We start from the raw sequence: 21,386 nt of genomic DNA, 5'->3' as shown, positions 1-21,386 counted from the left end.
TCATCCGATGATGGACACTTAGGTTGTTTCCATCTCCAGGCTATTGTAAATAGAGCTGCAATGAACATTGTGGTACATGACTCTTTTTGAATTATGGTTTTCTCAGGGTGTATGCCCAGTCGTGGGATTGCTGGGTCATATGGTAGTTCTATTTGTAGTGTTTTAAGGAACCTCCATACTGTTCTCCATAGTGGCTGTATCAATTCACATTACCACCAACAGTGCAAGAGCGTTCCCTTTTCTCCACACCCTCTCCAGCATGTATTGTTTCTAGATTTTTTGATGATGGCCATTCTGACTGGTGTGAGATGATATCTCATTGTAGTTTTGATTTGCATTTCTCTAATGATTAATAATGTTGAGCATTCTTTCATGTGTTTGTGGGCAGTCTGTATATCTTCTTTGGAGAAATGTCTATTTAGGTCTTCTGCCCATTTTTGGATTGGGTTGTTTGTTTTTTTGTTATTGAGCTGCATGAGCTGCTTATAAATTTTGGAGATTAATCCTGTGTCAGTTGCTTCATTTGCAAATATTTTCTCCCATTCTGAAATTTGTCTTTTGGTCTTGTTTATGGTTTCCTTTGCTGTGCAAAAGCTTTGAAGTTTCATTAGGTCCCATTTGTTTATTTTTGTTTTTATTTCCATTTCTCTAGCAGGTGGGTCTAAAAGGATCTTGCTGTGATTTATGTCATAGAGTGTTCAGCCTATGTTTTCCTCTAAGAGTTTGATAGTTTCTGGCCTTACATTTAGGTCTTTAAACCATTTTGAGCTTATTTTTATGTATGGTGTTAGGGAGTGATCTAATTTCATTCTTTTACATGTACCTGTCCAGTTTCCCCAGTACCACTTAATGAAGAGGCTGTCCTTTCTCCACTGTACATTCCTGCCTCCTTTATCAAAGATAAGCTGACCATATGTGCGTGGGTTTATCTCTGGGCTTTCTATCCTGTTCCATTGATCTATCTTTCTGTTTTTGTGCCAGTACCATACTGCCTTGATTACAGTAGCTTTATAGTATAGTCTGAAGTCAGGGAGCCTGATTCCTCCAGCTCCGTTTTTCGTTCTCAAGATTGCTTTGGCTATTCGGGGTCTTTTGTGTTTCCATACAAATTGTGAAAGTTTTTGTTCTAGTTCTCTGAAAAATGCCAGTGGTAGTTTGATAGGGATTGCATTGAATCTGTAGATTGCTTTGCGTAGTAGAGTCATTTTCACAATGTTGATTCTTCCAATCCAAGAACATGGTATATCTCTCCATCTATTTGTATCATCTTTAATTTCTTTCATCAGTGTCTTATAATTTTCTGCATACAGGTCTTTTGTCTCCTTAGGTAGGTTTATTCATAGATATTTTATTCTTTTTGGTGCAGTGATAGATGGGAGTGTTTTCATGATTTCACTTTCAGATTTTTCATCATTAGTGTATAGAAATGCCAGAGATTTCTGTGCATTAATTTTGTATCCTGCAACTTTACCAAATTCATTGATTAGCTCTAGTAGTTTTCTGGTAGCATCTTTAGGATTCTCTATGTATAGTATCATGTCATCTGCAAATAGTGAGAGCTTTACTTCTTCTTTTCCGATTTGGATTCCTTTTATTTCCTTTTCTTCTCTGATTGCTGTGGCTAAAACTTCCAAAACTATGTTGAATAATAGTGGTGAGAGTGGGCAACCTTTTCTTGTTCCTGATCTTAGTGGAAGTGCTTTCAGTTTTTCACCACTGAGAACGATGTTGGCTGTGGGTTTGTCATATATGGCCTTTATTATGTTGAGGAAAGTTCCCTCTATGCCTACTTTCTGCAGGGTTTTTATCATAAATGGGTGTTGAATTTTGTCGAAAGCTTTCTCTGCATCTATTGAGATGATCATATGGTTTTTCTCCTTCAATTTGTTAATATGGTGTATCACGTTGATTGATTTACATATACTGAAGAATCCTTGCATTCCTGGAATAAACCCCACTTGATCATGGTGTATGATCCTTTTAATGTGCTGTTGGATTCTGTTTGCTAGTTTTTGTTGAGGATTTTTGCATCTATGTTCATCAGTGATATTGGCCTGTAGTTTTCTTTCTCTGTGACATCCTTGTCTGGTTTTGGTATCAGGGTGATGGTGGCCTCGTAGAATTAGTTTAGGAGTGTTCCTCCCTCTGCTATATTTTGGAAGAGTATGAGAATGATAGGTGTTAGCTTTTCTCTAAATGTTTGATAGAATTCGCCTGTGAAGCCATCTGGTCCTGGGCTTTTATTTGTTGGAAGATTTTTAATCACATTTTCAATTTCAGTGCTTGTGATTGGTCTGTTCATATTTCCTATTTCTTCCTGATTCAGTCTTGACAGGTTGTGCATTTCTAAGAATTTGTCCATTTCTTCCAGGTTGTCCATTTTATTGGTATAGAGTTACTGGTAGTAATCTCTCATGATCTTTTGTATTTCTGTAGTGTCAGTTGTTACTTCTCCTTTTTCATTTCTAATTCTATTGATTTGAGTCTTCTCCCTTTTTTTCTTGATGAGTATGGCTAATGGTTTATCAATTTTGTTTATCTTCTCAAATAACCAGCTTTTAGTTTTATTGATCTTTGCTGTTGTTTCCTTCATTTCTTTTTCATTTATTTCTGATCTGATTTTTATGATTTCTTTCCTTCTGCTAACTTTGGGGTTTTTTTGTTCTTCTTTCTCTAATTGCTTTAAGTGCAAGGTTAGGTTGTATATTCGAGATGTTTCCTGTTTTTTAAGGTAGAATTGTACTGCTATAAACTTCCCTCTTAGAACTGCTTTTGCTGCATCCCACAGGTTTTGGGTCGTTGTGTCTCCATTATCATTTGTTTTAGGTATTTTTTGATTTCCTCTTTGATTTCTTCAGTGATCACTTCATTATTAAGTAGTGTATTGTTTAGCCTCCATGTGTTTGTATTTTTTACAGATCTTTTCCTGTAATTGATATCTAGTCTCATAGCGTTGTGGTCGGAAAAGATACTTGATACAATTTTCTTAAATTTACCAAGGCTTGATTTGTGACCCAAGATATGATCTTTCCTGGAGAATGTTCCATGAGCACTTGAGAAAAATGTGTATTCTGTTGTTTTTGGATGGAATGTCCTATAAATATCAATTAAGTCCATCTTGTTTAATGTATTATTTAAAGCTTGTGCTTCCTTATTTATTTTCACTTTGGATGATCTGTCCATTGGTGAAAGTGGGGTGTTAAAGTCCCCTACTATGTATATGTTACTGTCAATTTCCCCTTTTATGGCTGTTAGTATTTGCCTTATGTATTGAGGTGCTCCTATGTTGGGGGCAAAAATATTTACTATTGTTATATCTTCTTCTTGGATCGATCCCTTGATCATAATGTAGTGTCCTTCTTTGTCTCTTCTAATAGTCTTTATTTTAAAGTCTATTTTGTCTGATACGAGAATCGCTACTGTAGCTTTCTTTTGGTTTCCATTTGCATGGAATATCTTTTTCCATCCCCCTTCAGTCTGTATGTGTCTCTAGGTCTGAAGTGGGTCTCTTGTAGACAGCATATATATGTGTCTTGTTTTTGTATCCATTCAGCCAATCTGTGTCTTTTGGTGGGAGCATTTAGTCCATTTACATTTAAGGTAATTATCGATATGTACGTTCCTATTCCCATTTTCTTAATTGTTTTGGGTTCGTTATTGTAGGTCTTTTCCTTCTTTTGTGTTTCTTCCCTAGAGAAGTTCCTTTAGTATTTGTTGTAAAGCTGTTTTGGTGGTGTTGAACTCTCTCAGCTTTTGCTTGTCTGTAAAGGTTTTAATTTCTCCATCAAATGTGAATGAGATCCTTGCTGGGTAGAGTAATCTTGGTTGCAGGTTTTTCTCCTTCATCACTTTAAATATGTCCTGCCAGTCCCTTCTGGCTTGCAGTGTTTCTGCTGAAAGATCAGCTGTTAACCTTATGGGGATTCCCTGTGTGTTATTTGCTGTTTTTCCCTTGCTGCTTTTAATATGTTTTCTTTGTATTTAATTTTTGACAGTTTGATTAATATGTGTCTTGGCCTGTTTCTCCTTGGATTTATCCTGTATGGGACTTCCTGTGCTTCCTGGACTTCATTAACTATTTCCTTTCCCATATTAGGGAAGTTTTCAACTATAATCTCTTAAAATATTTTCTCAGTCCCTTTCTTTTTCTCTTCTTCTTCTGGAACCCCTATAATTCGAATGTTGGTGCGTTTAATGTTGTCCCAGAGGTCTCTGAGACTGTCCTCAGTTCTTTTCATTCTTTTATGTTTATTCTGCTCTGCAGTAGTTATTTCCAATATTTAATTTCCGGGTCACTTATCCATTCTTCTGCCTCAGTTATTCTGCTATTGATCCCATCTAGAGTATTTTTAATTTCATTTATTGTGTTGTTCATCGTTGCTTGTTTCATCTTTACTTATTCTAGGTCTTTGGTAAATGTTTCATGTGTTTTGTCTATTCTATTTCCAAGATTTTGGATCATCTTTACTATCATTATTCTGAATTCTTTTTCAGGTAGACTGCCTATTTCCTCTTTATTTGTTAGGTCTGGTGGGTTTTTATCTTGCTCCTTCATCTGCTGTGTGTTTTTCTGTCTTCTCATTTTGCTTATCTTACTGTGTTTGGGGTCTCCTTTTTGCAGGCTGCAGGTTCGTAGTAACCATTGTTTTTGGTGTCTGTCCCCAGTGGCTAAGGTTGGTTCAGTGGGTTGTGTAGGCTTCCTGGTGGAGGGGACTAGTGCCTGTGTTCTGGTGGATGAGGCTGGATCTTGTCTTTCTGGTGGGCAGGTCCATGTCTGGTGGTGTGTTTTGGGTGTCTGTGGACCTATTATGATTTTAGGCAGCCTCTCTGCTAATGGGTGGGGTTGTGTTCCTGTCTTGCTATTTGTTTGGCATAGGATATCCAGCACCTTAGCTTGCTGGTCGTTGAGTGAAGCTGAGTGCTGGTGTTGAGATGGAGATCTCGGGAGATTTTTGCCGTTTGATATTATGTGAAGCTGGGAGGTCTCTTGTGGACCAGTGTCCTGAAGTTGGCTCTCTCTCCTCAGAGGCAGAGCACTGACTCCTGGCTGCTGCACCAAGAGCCTTTCATCCACACGGCTCAGAATAAAAGAGAGAAAAAGAAGAAAGAGAGAGGGAGGGAGGGAAAGAAAGATTAAATAAAATAAGATAAAATAAAATAAAGTTATTAAGGGCTTCCCTGGTGGTGCAGCGGTTGGGAGTCCGCCTGCCGATGCAGGGGACACGGGTTCGTGCCCCGGTCCGGGAAGATCCCACATGCCGCGAAGCGGCTGGGCCCGTGAGCCATGGCCGCTGAGCCTGCGCGTCCGGAGCCTGTGCTCCACAGCGGGAGAGGCCACAACAGTGAGAGGCCCGCGTACCGCAAGAAACAAAAAAACAAAAAATGTTATTAAAATAATTAAGAAAAAAATTTTATAAACAAAAAACGGACGGATAGAACCCTAGGACAAATAGTGGAAGCAAAACTACACAGACAAAATCTCACACAGTAGCATATACATACACACAAAAAGAGGAAAAGGGGAAAAAATCATAAATCTTGCTCTCGAAGTCCACCTCCTCAATTTGGGATGATTCGTTGTCTATTCAGGTATTCCACAGATGCAGGTGCATCAAGTTGATTGTGGAGATTTAATCCGCTGCTCCTGAGGCTGCTGGGAGAGATTTCCCTTTCTCTTCTTTGTTTGCACAGCTGCCGGGGCTCAGCTTTGGATTTGGCCCCGCCTCTGCGTGTAGGTCGCCTGAGGGCGTCTGTTCTTCGCTCAGACAGGACGGGGTTAAAGGAGCCGCTGATTGGCGGCTCTGGCTCACTCAGGCTGGTGGGGAGGGAGGGGCACGGAGTGCGGGGCGGGCCTGCGGCGGCAGAGGCCGGCATGACGTTGCACGAGCGTGAGGCGGCGGCCGGCGTGACGTTGCACGAGCGTGAGGCGGCGGCCGGCATGACGTTGCACGAGCGTGAGGCGCCAGCCGGCGTGACGTTGCACCAGTGTAAAGCGCGTCGTGTGTTCTCCCAGGAAAGTTGTCCCTGGATCCCGGGACCCTGGCAGTGGCGGGCTGCACAGGCTCCTCGGAAGAGGGGTGTGGAGAGTGACCTGTGCTCGCACACAGGCTTCTTGGTGGCGGCAGCAGCAGCCTTAGCGTCTCATGCCCATCTCTGGGGTCCGCGCTGTTAGCCGCGGCTCGCGCCCGTCTCTGGAGCTCATTTAAGCAGCGCTCTGAATCCCCTCTCCTGGCGCGCCAGGAAACAAAGAGGTAAGAAAAAGTCTCTTGCCTCTTTGGCAGCTCCAGAGTTTTCCCTGGACTCCCTCCCGGCTAGCCGTGGCGCACAAACCCCCTGCAGGCAGTGTTCACGCCGCCAACCCCAGTCCTCTCCAGGCGCTCCGACCGAAGCCTGAGCCTCAGCTCCCAGCCCCCGCCCACCCCGGCGGGTGAGCAGACAAGCGTCTCTGGCGGGTGAGTGCCGGTCGGCACAGATCCTCTGTGCGGGAATCTCTCCGCTTTGCCCTCCGCACCCCTGTTGCTGTGTTCTCCTCCGTGGCGCCGAAGCTCCCCACCTCCAACACCCGCAGTCTCCGCCCGCGAAGGGACTCCTAATGTGTGGAAAGCTTTCCTCCTTCACAGCTCCCTCCCACTGGCGCAGCTCCCATCCCTATTCCTTTGTGTTTTTTCTTTTTTCTTTTGCCCTACCCAGGTACGTGGGGGAGTTTCTTGCCGTTTGGGAGGTCTGAGGTCTTCTGCCAGCGTTTAGTAGGTGTTTTGTAGGAGTTTTTCCATGTGTAGATGTATTTCTGATGTATCTGTGGGGAGGAAGGTGATCTCCGCGTCTTACTCTTTCGCCATCTTCCCCTGTAATTCTGCCCATGCTATTTATTTAATAACCTAGCCTTTTCCCACCGAAAAGTTGAAATGCAACTTTATTATGTACTACGGCATAGAAAGATAGATATATAGATAAATAAATTTCTAATTTAATGATGTATCTTTGCCACCCACATATTCTTATTTCTGAATCTTCACACTATGTTTGGTATTTGGTAAAAGTACTCTGATTTCACTTAGCTCTTATTAAAGAATTTTCCTAGATATTTCCCCATGTTACTTTTTTCAGCTGATCTTTCAAATGATTTTTATCATATTTAAAAATAAAACAACCAGTTGGGATGGTATTGCTTAAACTTTTCCTTTCCTCCTTCCCTGCTGTATCCTGGATATAACAATCCTAATTCTCTCTATTTATAGTTAGTTCTGGACCATCCAATGCTCAGCTGGCAAAGTGAGCTTTCTGGTGCCCAAATTTAATCATTTCCATTTGCTTCTGATTGTCTCAGTGACTTTCCATTTATTTGGGTATACAACCAACGCTTTTCAATGTGGCATATAAAACCTCCATCCACTTCTTTTTCCTGACTTTGTATCACTTCCTATCTTCCTCACCACCTTCCCTCCAGCCATTACCAGAGTCTCTGTGGTTCCCATAACAAGCCATGGTCTCCCCACTCTACTCTGACACACTCTTCTCCCCGTCTGGACGGTCCTCACCCACATGACCCACACCACACTTTTGAGTTGAGGTTTTCTCTTCTCTGGGACACTTCCTTTAAATCTCTGCTCCACCCTCCATTAGGTTCCCTTCCTTCATCGGAACTCCCACTACTATACTATCAGGATACTCTAGACTGTATTAAAATTGCCTGTTCACTTACACCTCTTCTCCACTAAACAAGAAGCCCTGTCAGGATGCCATCCATTTCTTTATTCCCAGAACTCAGCATTGTGTTGATTACATGATAGATCTTTATTCATGTTTGCTGAGCAAATGAATCAAAAGTGACACAAGCTAAGATTAATTTGATATCCATCAGCTGGTCAAATAGATTCCAGTCAATTTAGATGCTGTCTTTGTCAGGTGCAGGTGGTTTTTCTGGGAAGCACACAAGGCATGAAAAAAGTAAGACAGAGAAAGGGGAAATGCCAATAAAGAGTGTGTTGATGACCTGTGAACAAATGGGCCTTGATCCAGCTCAGGACCTTTTGAGAAACTCTGGTAGCCACCTCTCAGAACTGCCCCTGGGAAGATGGAATAAGCCAGGGCACTTATCCACTGACTCCAACCCAAGAACTGTCCCCAGGGGGTTAACTTATCCCACACTTCAGGCTGTGCCTGTGTGCAGCCCAGCATGTGCACGTGGTACCAGGAAAGACCCAGGCAGAGAAATCAAGTGGGGACCAGTCCACAGGCAAGTGAACTCAGGGTAGGGCGAAGGTCCAGGGAGGCACTGGCAGCATCTGCTCCAGCAGTAGCCCAACTACCCGCTCAATATGTATAGACTAACACCGGATGTGAGCTACTTGAAGACTCTTGAGCGGCAGCAAGGAACAGTTTCAGTTCCCTTCAAAATCCTTCAGGGTTATAGATATAAATGTTATTTGATTTAGTGTCATGGTGGACCAAAACTCTCTCCAAAGGAAAGCTGCATGTTTTTTAATGTTCTGTGTTATTATTAATTGATAAATCACCTTCCCATTGCAGAACATGCATTTACCCAGACCTGTGAGGTTATAAATTTTATTTTATCATGATGATGTCTATTGCAGCACCTTTGCCGGTGCAACTTCCTGGAATTGGTTTTAACACACCATTAAGTAGCCATGGATACCCATTATGATGCTCATCATATTGTGGTTCACATTCATAGTCACATCATCAGTGATTGAAGGTCATTTTGGGGCTGCATTGCTTTTTTTTTCTTAACATCTTTATTGGAGTGTAATTGCTTTACAATGGTGTGTTAGTTTCTGCTGTATAACAAAGTGAATCAGCTACATGTATACATATATCCCCATATCCCCTCCCTCTTGTATCTCCCTCCCACCCTCCCTATCCCACCCATCTAGGTGGTCACAAAGCACCGAGCTGATCTACCTGGGCTATGCCGCTGCTGCCCACTAGCTATCTATTTTACATTTGGTGCATTGCTTTTTTAAAAACAGAATGAGGAGCAAACTTCGCACATGTGGCTTTTATTCAGTGCCTGCTGTATGCACAACTTCCTATGAACCTCAATGGGTGTACATGAAATAAACAGTACACAATCTAACAAAACTTACTGCTCACTGCGTCGAGTACAGAAATGCTTCTATTTTTACAAAAACTGGCTATGCTTTCGATGGGTAGATATGAAGTTGATCTACATTAGAAAACTTGAAATAAGTGAGTTTTAATACAAATATTGAAGGAGATAATCGAACACGGACTGGTGTCCAAAGATGATGTTCAAAGACTTTAAAAATACACAATGTTCATGGGTTGACAGAAAAGACTCAGAAAGTTAAAAGTCAGAAGGGGGCAGATGTTACAAATAACAAATGCTGGAGAGGGTGTGGAGAAAAGGGAACCCTCCTGCGCTGTTGGTAAGAATGTAAATTGGTGCAGCCACTAGGGAAACCAGTATGGAAGTTCTTCAAAATCTAAAAATAGAGTTACTGTGTGATCCAGCAATCCCACTCCTGGGCATATATCCAGGCAAAATGCTAATTCAAAAAGGTACATGCACCCCTATGTTCATAGCAGCACTATTCACAGTAGCCAAGACATGGAAACAACCTAAATGTCCATCGACAGATGATTGGATCAAGAAGATGTGGTACATATATACAGTGGAATACTGCTCAGGCATAAAAAAGAATGAAATAATGCCATTTGCAGCAACATGGGTGGACCTAGAGATTATCATACTAAGTGAAGTCTGAAAGAGAAAGACAAATACCATATAATATCACATGTATGTGGAATCTCCAATATGACAGAAATGAACTTATCTATGAAACAGAAACAGACTCAGACATAGAGAACAGACCTGTGGTTGACAAAGGAGAGGGGGGTGAAGGAGGGAAGGATTCGGAGTTTGGGATTAGCAGATGCAAACTATTATAGGATGGATAAACAACAAGGTCCTACCATATAGCACAGGGAACTATATTCCATACCCTGCAATAAATCATAATGGAAAAGAACATAAAAAAGAATATATATGTATATCTGAATCACTTTGCTGTGCAGCAGAAATTGACACTATAAGTCAACTATACTTCAGTAAAATAAATTTTTTAAAAAGAAGTGCACAAATGTAGATCAGTTTGTTAGAACACATTGAGGATGCCATCCTTCCCTGTCAGGACACTGCTTCCTCTGCCTAGAATATTTTTAATCTCTTCTTTAATAACTCCTCCTTTCCTTTTAAGCTTAGCTAAAATGTTACCTCCTATATCAGTTTCCTGTGACCGCTATAACAAATTACCACAAACTTGTCTTAAAACAACACAAACGTATCATCTTATAGTTCTAGAGGTCAGAAGTCAAACATGGGTCTCACTGGGCTACAATCCAGATATCAGCAAGACTGCATTTTTCTGGACCCTCTAGGGAGAGCTCATTTTGTAGCCTTTTCTAGCTTCTAGAGGCTGCCTGCATTCCTTCACTCAGAGCCCCCTCGCTTTATCTTCAAATGCAGAAATGTAGCATCTCCCCCTCTCTCCAACCTCTGCTCCCATCCTTATGTCTTCTCTCTCTGACCCTAACTCTATTGCCTCACTCTTACAAGCATCCTCCTGATTACACCTGACCCACCTGGATAATGCAGGACCATCTCCCCATCTCAAGGCCCTTAACTTAATCACCTCTGCAAAGTCCCTTTTGTAATGTAAGGATACAGATTCACAAATTCCAGGGATTAAGAAGTTGGCATCTTGGCTGGGGTGAAGGGGTGTATTATTCAGCCTTCCGTACCTCCTCTTGAAGTTTTCTTAACCTTTTGAGTTAGAATTAGTTTCTTTTCCTCTGGATTCCACAATCATCTGCATTTACCTTTATCTTTTTTTTTTTTTTAGCTTTTTTGTAAATTGAAGTATATTTGATGTACAATATTGTGTAAGTTACAGGTGTACAACGTAGTGATTCACAATTTTTAAAAGTTACACTGCATTTATAGTTATTATAAAATATTGGCTGTATTCCCTGCATTGTGGAATATATCCTTGTAGCGTACTTACTTTATACATAGTAGTTTGTACCTATTAATCCCCTGCCCCTATCTTGTCCCTCGCCTGTTCCCTCTCCCCACTGGTAACCACTGGTTTGTTTTTTATATCTGAGTCTGTTTCTTTTTTGTTATATTCACCATATAAAAAAATATGACAATAAAAAAATTTTGTGTTATTTTTCAGATTCTGCATAGAAATGATATCATACAGTATTTATCTTTCTCTGTCTGACTTATTTCACATAGCGTAATACCCTCCAAGTCCATCCATGTTTCTGCAAATGGCAAATTTTCTTTTTTTATGACTAATATTCCATTGAATATTATCTTCTTTATCCATTCATCTGTTGATGGACACTTAGGTTGCTTCCATATCTTGGCAATTGTAAGTAATGCTGCTGTGAACACTGTATCTTTTCGAATTAGTGTTTTTGTTTTTTTCAGATGTATGCCCAAGAGTGAAATTGCTCTGTCATGTGTGGTAATTCTATTTTTAGTGTTTTGAGAAACCTCCATACAGTTTTCCACAATGGCTGCAATGTGTAGGAGTGTTCCCTTTTCTCCACATCCTCTCCAAAACTTGCCTTTTGTTTTCTTTTTGATGATAGTCGTCTAGCTATGTGTGAGGTGCTATACCATTGCAGTTTTGATTTGCATTTCCCTGATGGTTAGTGATGTTGAGCATCTTTTCATGTGTCTCTTGGCCATCTGAATGTCCTCTTTAGAAAAATGTCTATTCAGGTCCTCTTTCCATTTTTATAATCAGGTTGTTTGTTTTTTGATGTTGAGTTGCATGAGCTGTTTATATGTTTCATATCAACCCCTTATCTGTCATATCATTTGCAAATATTTTCTCCAATTCAGTAGGTTGTATTTTTGTTTGCTTATGGTTTCCTTTGCTCTGCAAAAGCTTTTAAGTTCAATTAGGTCCCATTTGTTTATTTTTGCTTTTATTTCCTTTGCTTTAGGAGATACATCATACGTTTGGGCCTTTAATCCATTTTGAGGGTTTTTTGGGATTTTTTTGTGGTTTTTTTTTTTGTTTTTTTTTGTATATGGTGTGAGGAAATGTTCTAATCTCATTCTTTATATGTATCTGTCCAGTTTTCCCAGTACCACTTATTGAAGAGACTGTCTTTTCTCCACTGTATATTCTTGACTCTTTTGTCATAGGTTAATTGATCATAAGTGCATGGGTTTATTTCTGGAGTCTCTGTTCTATTCCATTGATCTATTTTTCTGTTTTTGTACCAGCACCATACTGTTTTGATTACTGTAGCTTTGTAGTATAGTCTGAAGTCAGGAAACCTAACTCCTTCAGCTCTGTTCTTCTTTCTGAAGATATTATTGGCTATAGGGGATCTTTTGTGTTTCCACACACATTTTAAAGTTATTTGTCCCTGTTCTGTGAAAAATACCCTTGGTATTTTGATAGGGGTTTCACTGAATCTGTAGATTGCCTTGGGTAGTATGGTCATCTTAACAATATTAATTCTTCCAGTACATGAACGTGGTATATCTTTCATCTGTTTGTGTCGTCCTCAATTTCTTTCATTAGTGTCTTATAGTTTTCCAAGTACAGGTCTTTTACATCCTTAGGTAGCTTTATTCCTAGGTAGTTTTATTCCAGTTTTTATTCTTTTCGAGGTGATGGTAAATGGGATTGTTTCCTTAATTTCTCCTTCTGATAGTTCATTATTAATACAGAAATGCAACAGATTTCTGTATATTAATTTTGTATCCTGAAACTTTACTGAATTCATTGATTAGCTCTGTTAGTTTTCTGGTGTTGTCTTTAGGAGCTTCTATGTATGGTATCATGTCATTTGCAAACAGTGACAGTATTACTTCTTTCTTTTCAATTTGGATTCCTTTTATTATTTTTTTCTCTGATTGCAGAAGCTAGGACTTCCAAAGCTATGTTAAATAAACATAACAAGAGTGGACATCCTTGTCTTGTTACTGATCTTAGAGGAAATGCTTTCAGCTTTTCACCATCGAGTGTGATGTTAGCTATGGGTTTGTCATATATGGCCTTCATTATGTCGAGGTATATTCCCATTTATGCCCATTTTCTGGAGAGTTTTTGTCATAAATGGATGTTGAATTTTGTCAAAAGCTTTTCTGCATCTATTGATGTGATCATATGGTTTTTATTCTTCAATTTGTTAATGTGGTGTATCACATTGATTGATTTGCAGATATTGAAAAATCCTTGCATCTGTGGGACAAATCCCACTTGATCATGGTGTATGATTCTTTTAATGTACTGTTGGATTCAGTTTGCTAGTATTGTTGCTGAGGATTTTTGCATCTGTGCTCATCAGTGATATTGGCCTGAATTTTCTTTTTTGTGTGATATCTTTGTCTGGTTTAGGTTATCGGGGTGAGGCTGAACTCATGGAAAGAGTTTGGAAGTGCTCCCTCCCCTGCAATTTCTTTGGAATAGTTTGAGAAGGATAGGTATTAACTCTTCTCTAAATGTTTGGTAGAATTCACCTGTGAAGCCATCTGATCTTCAACTTTTGTTTGTTGGGAGTTTTTTAACTATGGATTCATTACTGGTAATCGGTCTATTCATATTATCTATTTCTTCCTGGTTCAGTCTTGGGAGATTGTACATTTCTAAGAATTTGCCCATTTCTTCTAGGTTGTCCATTTTCATGGCATATAGTTGTTCATAGTAGTCTCTTACGCTCTTCTGTATTTTTGTGGGGTTGGTTGTAATTTACCTTTTCCATTTCTGGTTTTATTGATTTGGGCCCTCTCTCTGTTTTTCTTGATGAGTCTGGCTAAAGGTTTATCAATTATGCTTATCTTTCCAAAGAACCAGCTGTTAGTTTCATTGATCTTTTGTATTTTTTTCTTTCTTTTTTTTTTTTTTTAGTCTCTAGTTTGTTTATTTCTGCTCTGATCTTTATTATATCTTTCCTTCTACTAACTTTGGCTTTTGTTTGTTCTTCTTTATCTAGTTCCTTTAGGTGTAAGGATAAGTTGTGGGTTTTTTTTGTTTGTTTTTGTTTTGTTTTTTTTGGCAATACGTGGGCCTCTCACTCTCCCGTTGCGGAGCACAGGCTCCAGACACGCAGGCTCAGCGGCCATGGCTCATGGGCCCAGCCGCCCCGCGGCACGTGGGATCTTCCCGGACCGGGGCACGAACCCGTGTCCCCTGCATCAGCAGGTAGACTCTCAACCACTGCACCACCAGGGAAGCCCAAGGATAAGTTGTTTACTTGAGATTTTTCTTGTTTCCCGAGGTAGGCTTGTATTGCTATAAACTTTCCTCTTAAAACTGCTTTTGCTGAGTCCCAGAGATTTTGGATGATTGTGTTTCCATATTCATTTGTCTCCAGGTATTTTTTATTTCCTCTTTGAGTTCTTCAGTGATACCTTGGTTGTTTAGTAGCATACTGTGTAGCCTCCACATGTTTAGGTGTTTTTTAAAATTTTTTTTGCAGTTTTTTCTTGTAGTTGATTTCTATGTATATATCTTTAGTATGGAGAGTTTTAGAACTATTTTGAAATTTGGGGTTAATCTTTCTACCTTTACTATTATTTTCTTGGTGGCAACTTCATCTGTGCAGTCAGAATGGCCTAAATCTGGACCTGGGACTCCCTCAGTTACCTCTGTGTAAAGGAGAGGGGTGCCTTTCTAGCTGAGAATGAGAGCAGATAGAGGAGCAGGATTTCTAACCCAAAGCCCTGCTCTACCAGCTACTAGCACAGAGCAGCACCAATTTCTCAGTTTCCTCATCTGTAACATGGAAATAATTCTAGTATGCGCCACATGTGTTTCTTGTGAGTATTGGTGAATGAACATATGAAAATTACTTAGAACAGTGATTGGCACATAATATTCCCTCAAAACTGTTAGTTATTAGTATTTCTGTTTTGTGAGATTATTGTAAGGATTAAAGGGACAGTAGATAAACCACAGCACCGTGCCTTACGCACAGTAAATTCTCAACACAGTCTAGCTTTTGATTTGTCATTATTGTCTGTACTAAATACAACAGTTAAATAAGTCAAAATAGTGAAGAAAATGTTGTGTTTCAAAGATAGGAGTTTCATGAAATGGACTCAGATTTGTGCCAACAATCTGCATAATTCCAGGCTCTCTTATCTTAGGTTAAAAGATATGAAGGTTCAGTAATGTTGCAATGGATAGATTTTATTAGTGTCAATGATGAAATAATAATAATCACTGCAGACTTTTAAATATTATGAAGTGTTTTTAAATATATCATCTCATGGGGCCTTAAAGTGCCAATGTTAACCCCAGGCAGTATCTAGCAATCTAAGGGCTATTTGATTATTGAAGCTTCCCGGATTATTATCATCCTGGTCACATAATAGACATTGTGTCCTTTCTATCATAGGCTATTCAAGGGTTGCCTATTTGTTCCCAAGGCAAATTGAACCATTCCCCTCAAAAGTTTACAGTAAATAGAATAGAAACTTCTGGAATCATCTTCCTCTCTCACAAATGAAGAAACAGCAAAGTGGTACAGCATCTCAGCTGTTCCAAGTTCCTCAAATCAGTTTTACTTTTGCAAAACCGGCCCTCCGACTTCCTATATCCTGTGAGCTGCCTTACGAGCAACATGACCGGCAGCCACATTTGTTGTAATTTTTTAAATATGTGGAAAAAAAGCAAGATATCGACCATGTATTACCTTAACCAAGATGCCAAATTATCTAACTTGTTTCTCCAGGCGAGCAGCCCGACCACAGGGACAGCTCCCAGGAGCCAGTCAAGGTTGTCTGTCTGTCCATCCACTCAGGACATCTGCAGGTAAGTGCCCAGCAAATGATCCCATTTGGTGTGTTTTTAGACCAGTGCTTTGTACTCTTGCTGTGTTTGCTGAGACTGTGTGACTCTTGCCTCTGCCTTACATTGTCCGTGGATAATTTATACCAGCCTAATTTTTCTCCCTTAGTGCATTTCCCTCATTTGATCTTTATTTACCAACTTTGCGTCCGTGCTGTCATTTTCATCACTGTCTCTCTCTGTTTTCCCATGGCTTTCCTCTCCATTCCCATTCTCCATCCTTCGCCTGCTGCTTTGTCTAGATCTGCCATCTTACATGACATGTCAGAAGCCTCATTTGAGCAAAGCACCCCTGTCGTGGTGCTGAGCCCTGCTAGGAAGGAGTCTGGTAAGAAATCAGTAAAACAGAGGCCTAGGAGGAAGAGGAGGGCTGCTCTGAGGTACGAGCACACAGAAGAACAAGTGAAAGGGAGAAGAAAGGATTTTCACCTCCAAATCCCCAGCCACCGATGGAGTGAGACTGACACAGATTCTTCAGATTCATCGTCCACCAATGAGAGTCACTGGATTCAGGCAAAACGAAGAGCCCAAGTGAAATTCCGCCTGTCTCGGAGAAGGAGAAATAAGAAACCAAGTGGAAGCTTGGATGAGTCTTCTGCTCCTAATGAAATCCATCCAGTACATTTAGGATCCAAAGATAAAAAGCACCCGGAGCTGACCGAGTGTGAGAGCTACTCTTTAAATCTCCACAGAGGAAAAGGCACAACATACCAAGGATGCAGTGTTTCCCTGCCAAGACGGTCCTCTGACATTAAGAGACCGTCAGGGAAGGATGAGGAAAGCAGAGGCAGGTACCACCACAGGGATCCTCGGCTCTTGCACAGTCCTGGGCAAAATGAAACAATCAAGAGCATGTTTTCAGAGACAGATTCCAGCACTGAAATGCTGGCAGTCAAAGAAGATGGCAAGCCTGTGGAGGATGCAGGATTCCTTCAGAAGCCTCCTGCCACCTACCATGATGGGTCTGATCATTTAAAAGCATGCAGGTCAGTCACTCCAGAGAAAGACTTGATTACATCCAACTATATCTCCTCCTGCTGTGAATTACGTGTGTGTGTGTGTCACCTACCCTCAAAACATAACCTTTATTCATACTTTATTCATACTTTATAACCTTTATTCATACTTTATTCATACTGTCCAATTGGATATAGGGTGATAAAACGAGCAAAGGGCTGGGAAGAACAATGCACAAGTATCCATGGGTTTGAATGCTGTTCCAGAATACAGTTAGATTTTCCCCTCCCCCTTCTTTCAACTGAATAATGACTTATCCTGGTCAAAAAACTGACAAACCAATTGAGTCCTATCCCTACTCTCGGTAAGACAAGAATTGTGGAGGAAACATGAGTGAGAGCGTGAAACTTTAGACTCTTCAGTGCAAATCTGGTGAACTGTTAGCACTCTGACAGAGGATATTCAGGGCTTGGGGGGTTTAAGGTCAGATTTTTGTATCAGAAAAATTTCCTCTGCAGTTGGTGCTAATTTGTTCTCCAGTTATCTGACTCAGCAGGATAATTCGAGACTGAAAGGGCACAGAAACAAGTCACGGACATGTCTGCGGGGTTGCTGGGGCCTTCGGGGAAGGAGACCACATTAACTTTGGTGATAATTGTGTACTAAAAGTTTTCAATGTGTAGACAATTCATAGCTATGAGACTGCTTGTTTGCACTTGTTACCCGACTGGATACAATTTTCAAAATAACCTAAAATTTAAAAGAATGATGTAACTATCCAGGCTAGTATGCACAAATAAGACAATGTTAAACAAAACAAGTATTTTGGATTTTCCTGTTATACCCAGTCATTTAAGTTGCTTGGATTCTGTTCGGGAGCAAGTGATGTTTTTGTTGCATAATGCTTGGTTTTGGGGGCTTATTTTTATGAAAGTTGAAGTTATTTTATAAAACATGTATGTTTCATGTGAATCACGTGACCCAGAGAACACCTCCTATGTACATTCAGGGCAGGACGAGAAGGAGGATTAAGCTCTGGATGTAAATAACATTGTAATGGTTTGTTCCTCTGAAAGTTTTATGAAATAGTCATTCATAAAATGTTCATTCATTTATTCACTCAGGCATTTATAATGCATCAGGCACTGAAACTATTACAGTGCATAAGATTTGTAGGGTCTCTGACATCTAGAGCTTACAATCTGATGGGAATAACAGACACGAAAGCTATTTCACAGTTAGTTACAATTGTGATAAGGAATGTAGGAGCGTATAATGTGGAAGGTTTACCTATTCTGGGAGATCAGAGAAGGACTCTCTTAAGGAAGTGACAAGCTGACTGAGGCTCAAGCATGACAGGAACTGATCAAGGAAAGAGCAGGGAAGGCCATCCAGGCAGCATGCCAGCAGGGTTCCAGGGAACTGAGAGCTGAATGCTGCTGGGGTGGGGGGGAGGTGGTGGAGCTGAGGCTAGAGAGGTGGAGAGCGCCCTGTAAAACACGCTAAGTGGTTTAAAACAGAAGTGACACCATTTGACTTAGATGCTAATACGAGTAAGTTTCTTGTAATCTGTTGACTATGATTTAAGTGTGACTTTGCTAAAATGTCTGGGGATGGACTAAAACACTATTTCTAGTCTAGATGAAGAACTCCCCAGTCATAGACATCTGTGGTCATTCCCCAAATCTACTTCCAGAGTAATTTAATGAAAGAGAGTCAGAAAAGCTAGTTGTAGGCTTAACGGTAATTGGAGAAAAAAGTAATGATTGTAATTAAAGTCATAGTGGCTGGCTCTCTGAAGTTAAAAGCACTGCTCTGGAGGAACATTTTCAAAGACAGAATATTTAACATAGACTTCTATTAATGAAAGTGAGATCGATGGACCTATAGTCTTTATTTCTTACTGTGGGTTATCGTCAAAATACACCCACTAAGCAAATCTTATGAGCCGTATATTATACTGGGAGCTGAGGATAAAGTGACAGAAGACTTGATTCTTCCCTTAAGTGGCCTGTTTTCTAGTGGAAGAAATCAAATGTATACCCGAAAAGATGAATGTTCAAGATAGCACAGGGTAAGTTTAAGAAGAGGAATACTGGGCTTCCCTGGTGGCGCAGTGGGTGAGAATCTGCCCACTAATGCAGGGGACACGGGTTCGAGACCTGGTCTGGGAAGATCCCACGTGCCGCGGAGCAACTAGGCCCGTGAGCCACAGCTACTGAGCCTGCGCGTCTGGAGCCTGTGCTCCACAACAAGAGAGGCCGCAATAGTGAGAGGCCCGCGCACCGCGATGAAGAGTGGCCCCCGCTTGCCACAACTAGAGAAAGCCCTCGCACAGAAACGAAGACCCAACACAGCCAAAAATAAATAAATTAATTAATTAATTAAGAAGAGGAATACTACAGGAATTTGAAGAAAGAAAAATTGCTGAGAGCTGACATCATCCAAGAACCCCTTGAGAGGTGGGATTGGGGCTGAGAAAAGGAGAAGTTAGCCTGGCAGAGATGCATGGCCTGCATCCAGGCCCTCAAGGCAGGGCCCAGGCAGGGACTAGGGAATGCCACTGTGCACCCGGGAACTCTTTGTGAACTGTGTGACTGGGTTAGAAGGTTTGCATAGATGGATAACTAGAATATTTTTTAAAAAGACATTGTGAAGAAAACATGCATATCCTTCCAAGGAGCTTAACTCTGTTCCGTGCACCCCTGTTTTCAAACTGCCTTTCTGAGCCTCTGGGTGCCAAAGAGGCTGCCGAGGACAGTTCAAGGCAGTTGTGTTCCCGTTAGCCCATCTTTAACCAGAGGGTTGGGGTTCTATATAACATTCCTTTAAGGAAAAAAAAGAAGATTCCACTGTAAAAAAAATAATGTAGAACAGCCTTTGCTAAATCAAATAGGCTTGATGAAGAACAACTCGTAAGAGTAGTCACAGTGACACCAGTGATGTACCCGGAAAGGGACCTAGATTGAGGAGGAGGAGTGGTGATGTGGTGGAAGCAGCCTACTTCAGGGTGAGTAGGATGAGGATGGTAAAGGGGAACGAAAGGGAGGAACAAATGGCATGCAGGCATTTGCATCCCCCCAGGTGAGTGGGATCCCCCCAGGTGAGCAGGGTTACCCCCCTCCCCCAGGCCATCAGGAGCAATCTTAGTGCTTGCAGTCGGTGAGGGCAGAAGACAAAGAAGTCAGGAAAGACTCCAGACCTTGGAAGCTGGGAGGTAGTAAAAGCCGATGTTACTGACAGAGGCAGAGGAGGTCAGAGGCCAGTTGGTTAGGGAAAGACATGATGAGTTTAATTGCAGGCAGGCTATTTGTGGTGACGGTGTCGACTGTCCCAGGGTCGACTGTCGAGCAGATAACGTGAGTCACGTCACTGAAATGCAGGAGGGCAGTCACGGCTGGGTCTGTGTGATTTTTCAAGCAGTAGTGAACTATATACACAGACCAACACTAAACAGCTGCGTGTTTGCAATGGTCATTAGCGTCATGTATGAGCACAGGGCAATCGCATCAGGATATTAAAAATGAAAATCTCAAGGTCACGGAGGACATATAGATTTGGGAATCATTCTCAGGGAGGTGACTGAGATGCCTGGAAAGTGAATGAAGTCTCTGTATGAGATCATGTGTAGGAAAAAAGCCTCTGTATGGACCCAGCCCGAGCACCAGGGTCCCCTGCGTACAGAGGAAGATGAACTCGCACTCCTGCCGCTTGACATGGACAGGCAGGATGAGTCTCAGCTACAACCACAAAGCAGAAGCTCCTAAGCCCTTCTTCCTTTTTTTTCCTGGCATTTAGTCCCACAGGGACGCTCTACCCACTCTTGACCTTCATCAAAGCCTCGCGCAGAGAAAGTTTCTCTACTACCTTCCTATAACTTAGAGGGAATTTAAATCATCATACTATCACACCCACACTTGTGGAGTAGGAAAGGCTTTGCCTTTTTTTTAAAGAAAATTTACATTAAAAAAAATCATGTTAGCTCATGCGTGAAACTTGTCAGTAGCCTCTTAGTTGCTGTCAGTGGCAAGTTCAAAATCTTTAATAGGATTTACAAGGGCCTGCATGATCTATCTGACCTGCCTACCCAGCTTCAACAGCATCATTAACAATGACCTACTCATGCCGGTCTGTCTTCAGGTCTCTGAAAGAGCCAGGCCTGTCCCTTTCAGGGCCTGGGATGCCTTCACGTTACCTACTCTGCCCTTCACCAGGCTAACTCCTGGTCATTCTTTCTTGACTTAAATGTCATTTCTTTAGGGAAACTTCTGTGATTCCCTAACTGACACTCAGGTCCCCTTCACTTCCATAGCATCATTTTTTTTATTTTATTGGACTATAGTTGATTTACAATGTTGTGTTAGTTTCAGGTGGACAGCATTGTGATTCAGTTACCATAGCATAATTTTTAATTGCCAACATCTGTGTATTTTTGTGTTTGACGGTATCAGGTTTGCTCCCTGCCGCATCCAAAGTGCCTGGAACAGTGCCTGATAGATAGCACATACTCAGTATACAGTCTTTGATTGAATAGATTTAGGGAAAATAAATTTTTTGAAG

The 21,386-nt window shown here is 41.1% G+C and overlaps 1 protein-coding gene across 2 annotated transcripts in view; it reads left to right on the top strand.

Annotated features, from left to right (window-relative positions):
- MARCHF1 (membrane associated ring-CH-type finger 1) overlaps positions 1-21,386 on the top strand; it is a 548,885-nt gene that overhangs the window by 447,108 nt on the left and 80,391 nt on the right. Inside the window, exons 5-6 of one of the 2 annotated variants that reach the window (XM_060011950.1) lie at positions 15,754-15,833; positions 16,112-16,855. In XM_060011950.1, the coding sequence (XP_059867933.1) occupies positions 15,754-15,833; positions 16,112-16,855 (824 nt within the window). The remainder of the gene's footprint in view (positions 1-15,753; positions 15,834-16,111; positions 16,856-21,386) is intronic. The other variant, XM_060011951.1, reaches the window with a different exon arrangement.

The sequence above is a fragment of the Delphinus delphis genome, chromosome 5, assembly GCF_949987515.2.
Source record: "Delphinus delphis chromosome 5, mDelDel1.2, whole genome shotgun sequence".
In the NCBI taxonomy this organism is placed as follows: domain Eukaryota; kingdom Metazoa; phylum Chordata; class Mammalia; order Artiodactyla; family Delphinidae; genus Delphinus; species Delphinus delphis.
Note: the sequence above shows the minus strand (reverse complement) of the source record. Positions and strands in the feature narration are given on the sequence as shown.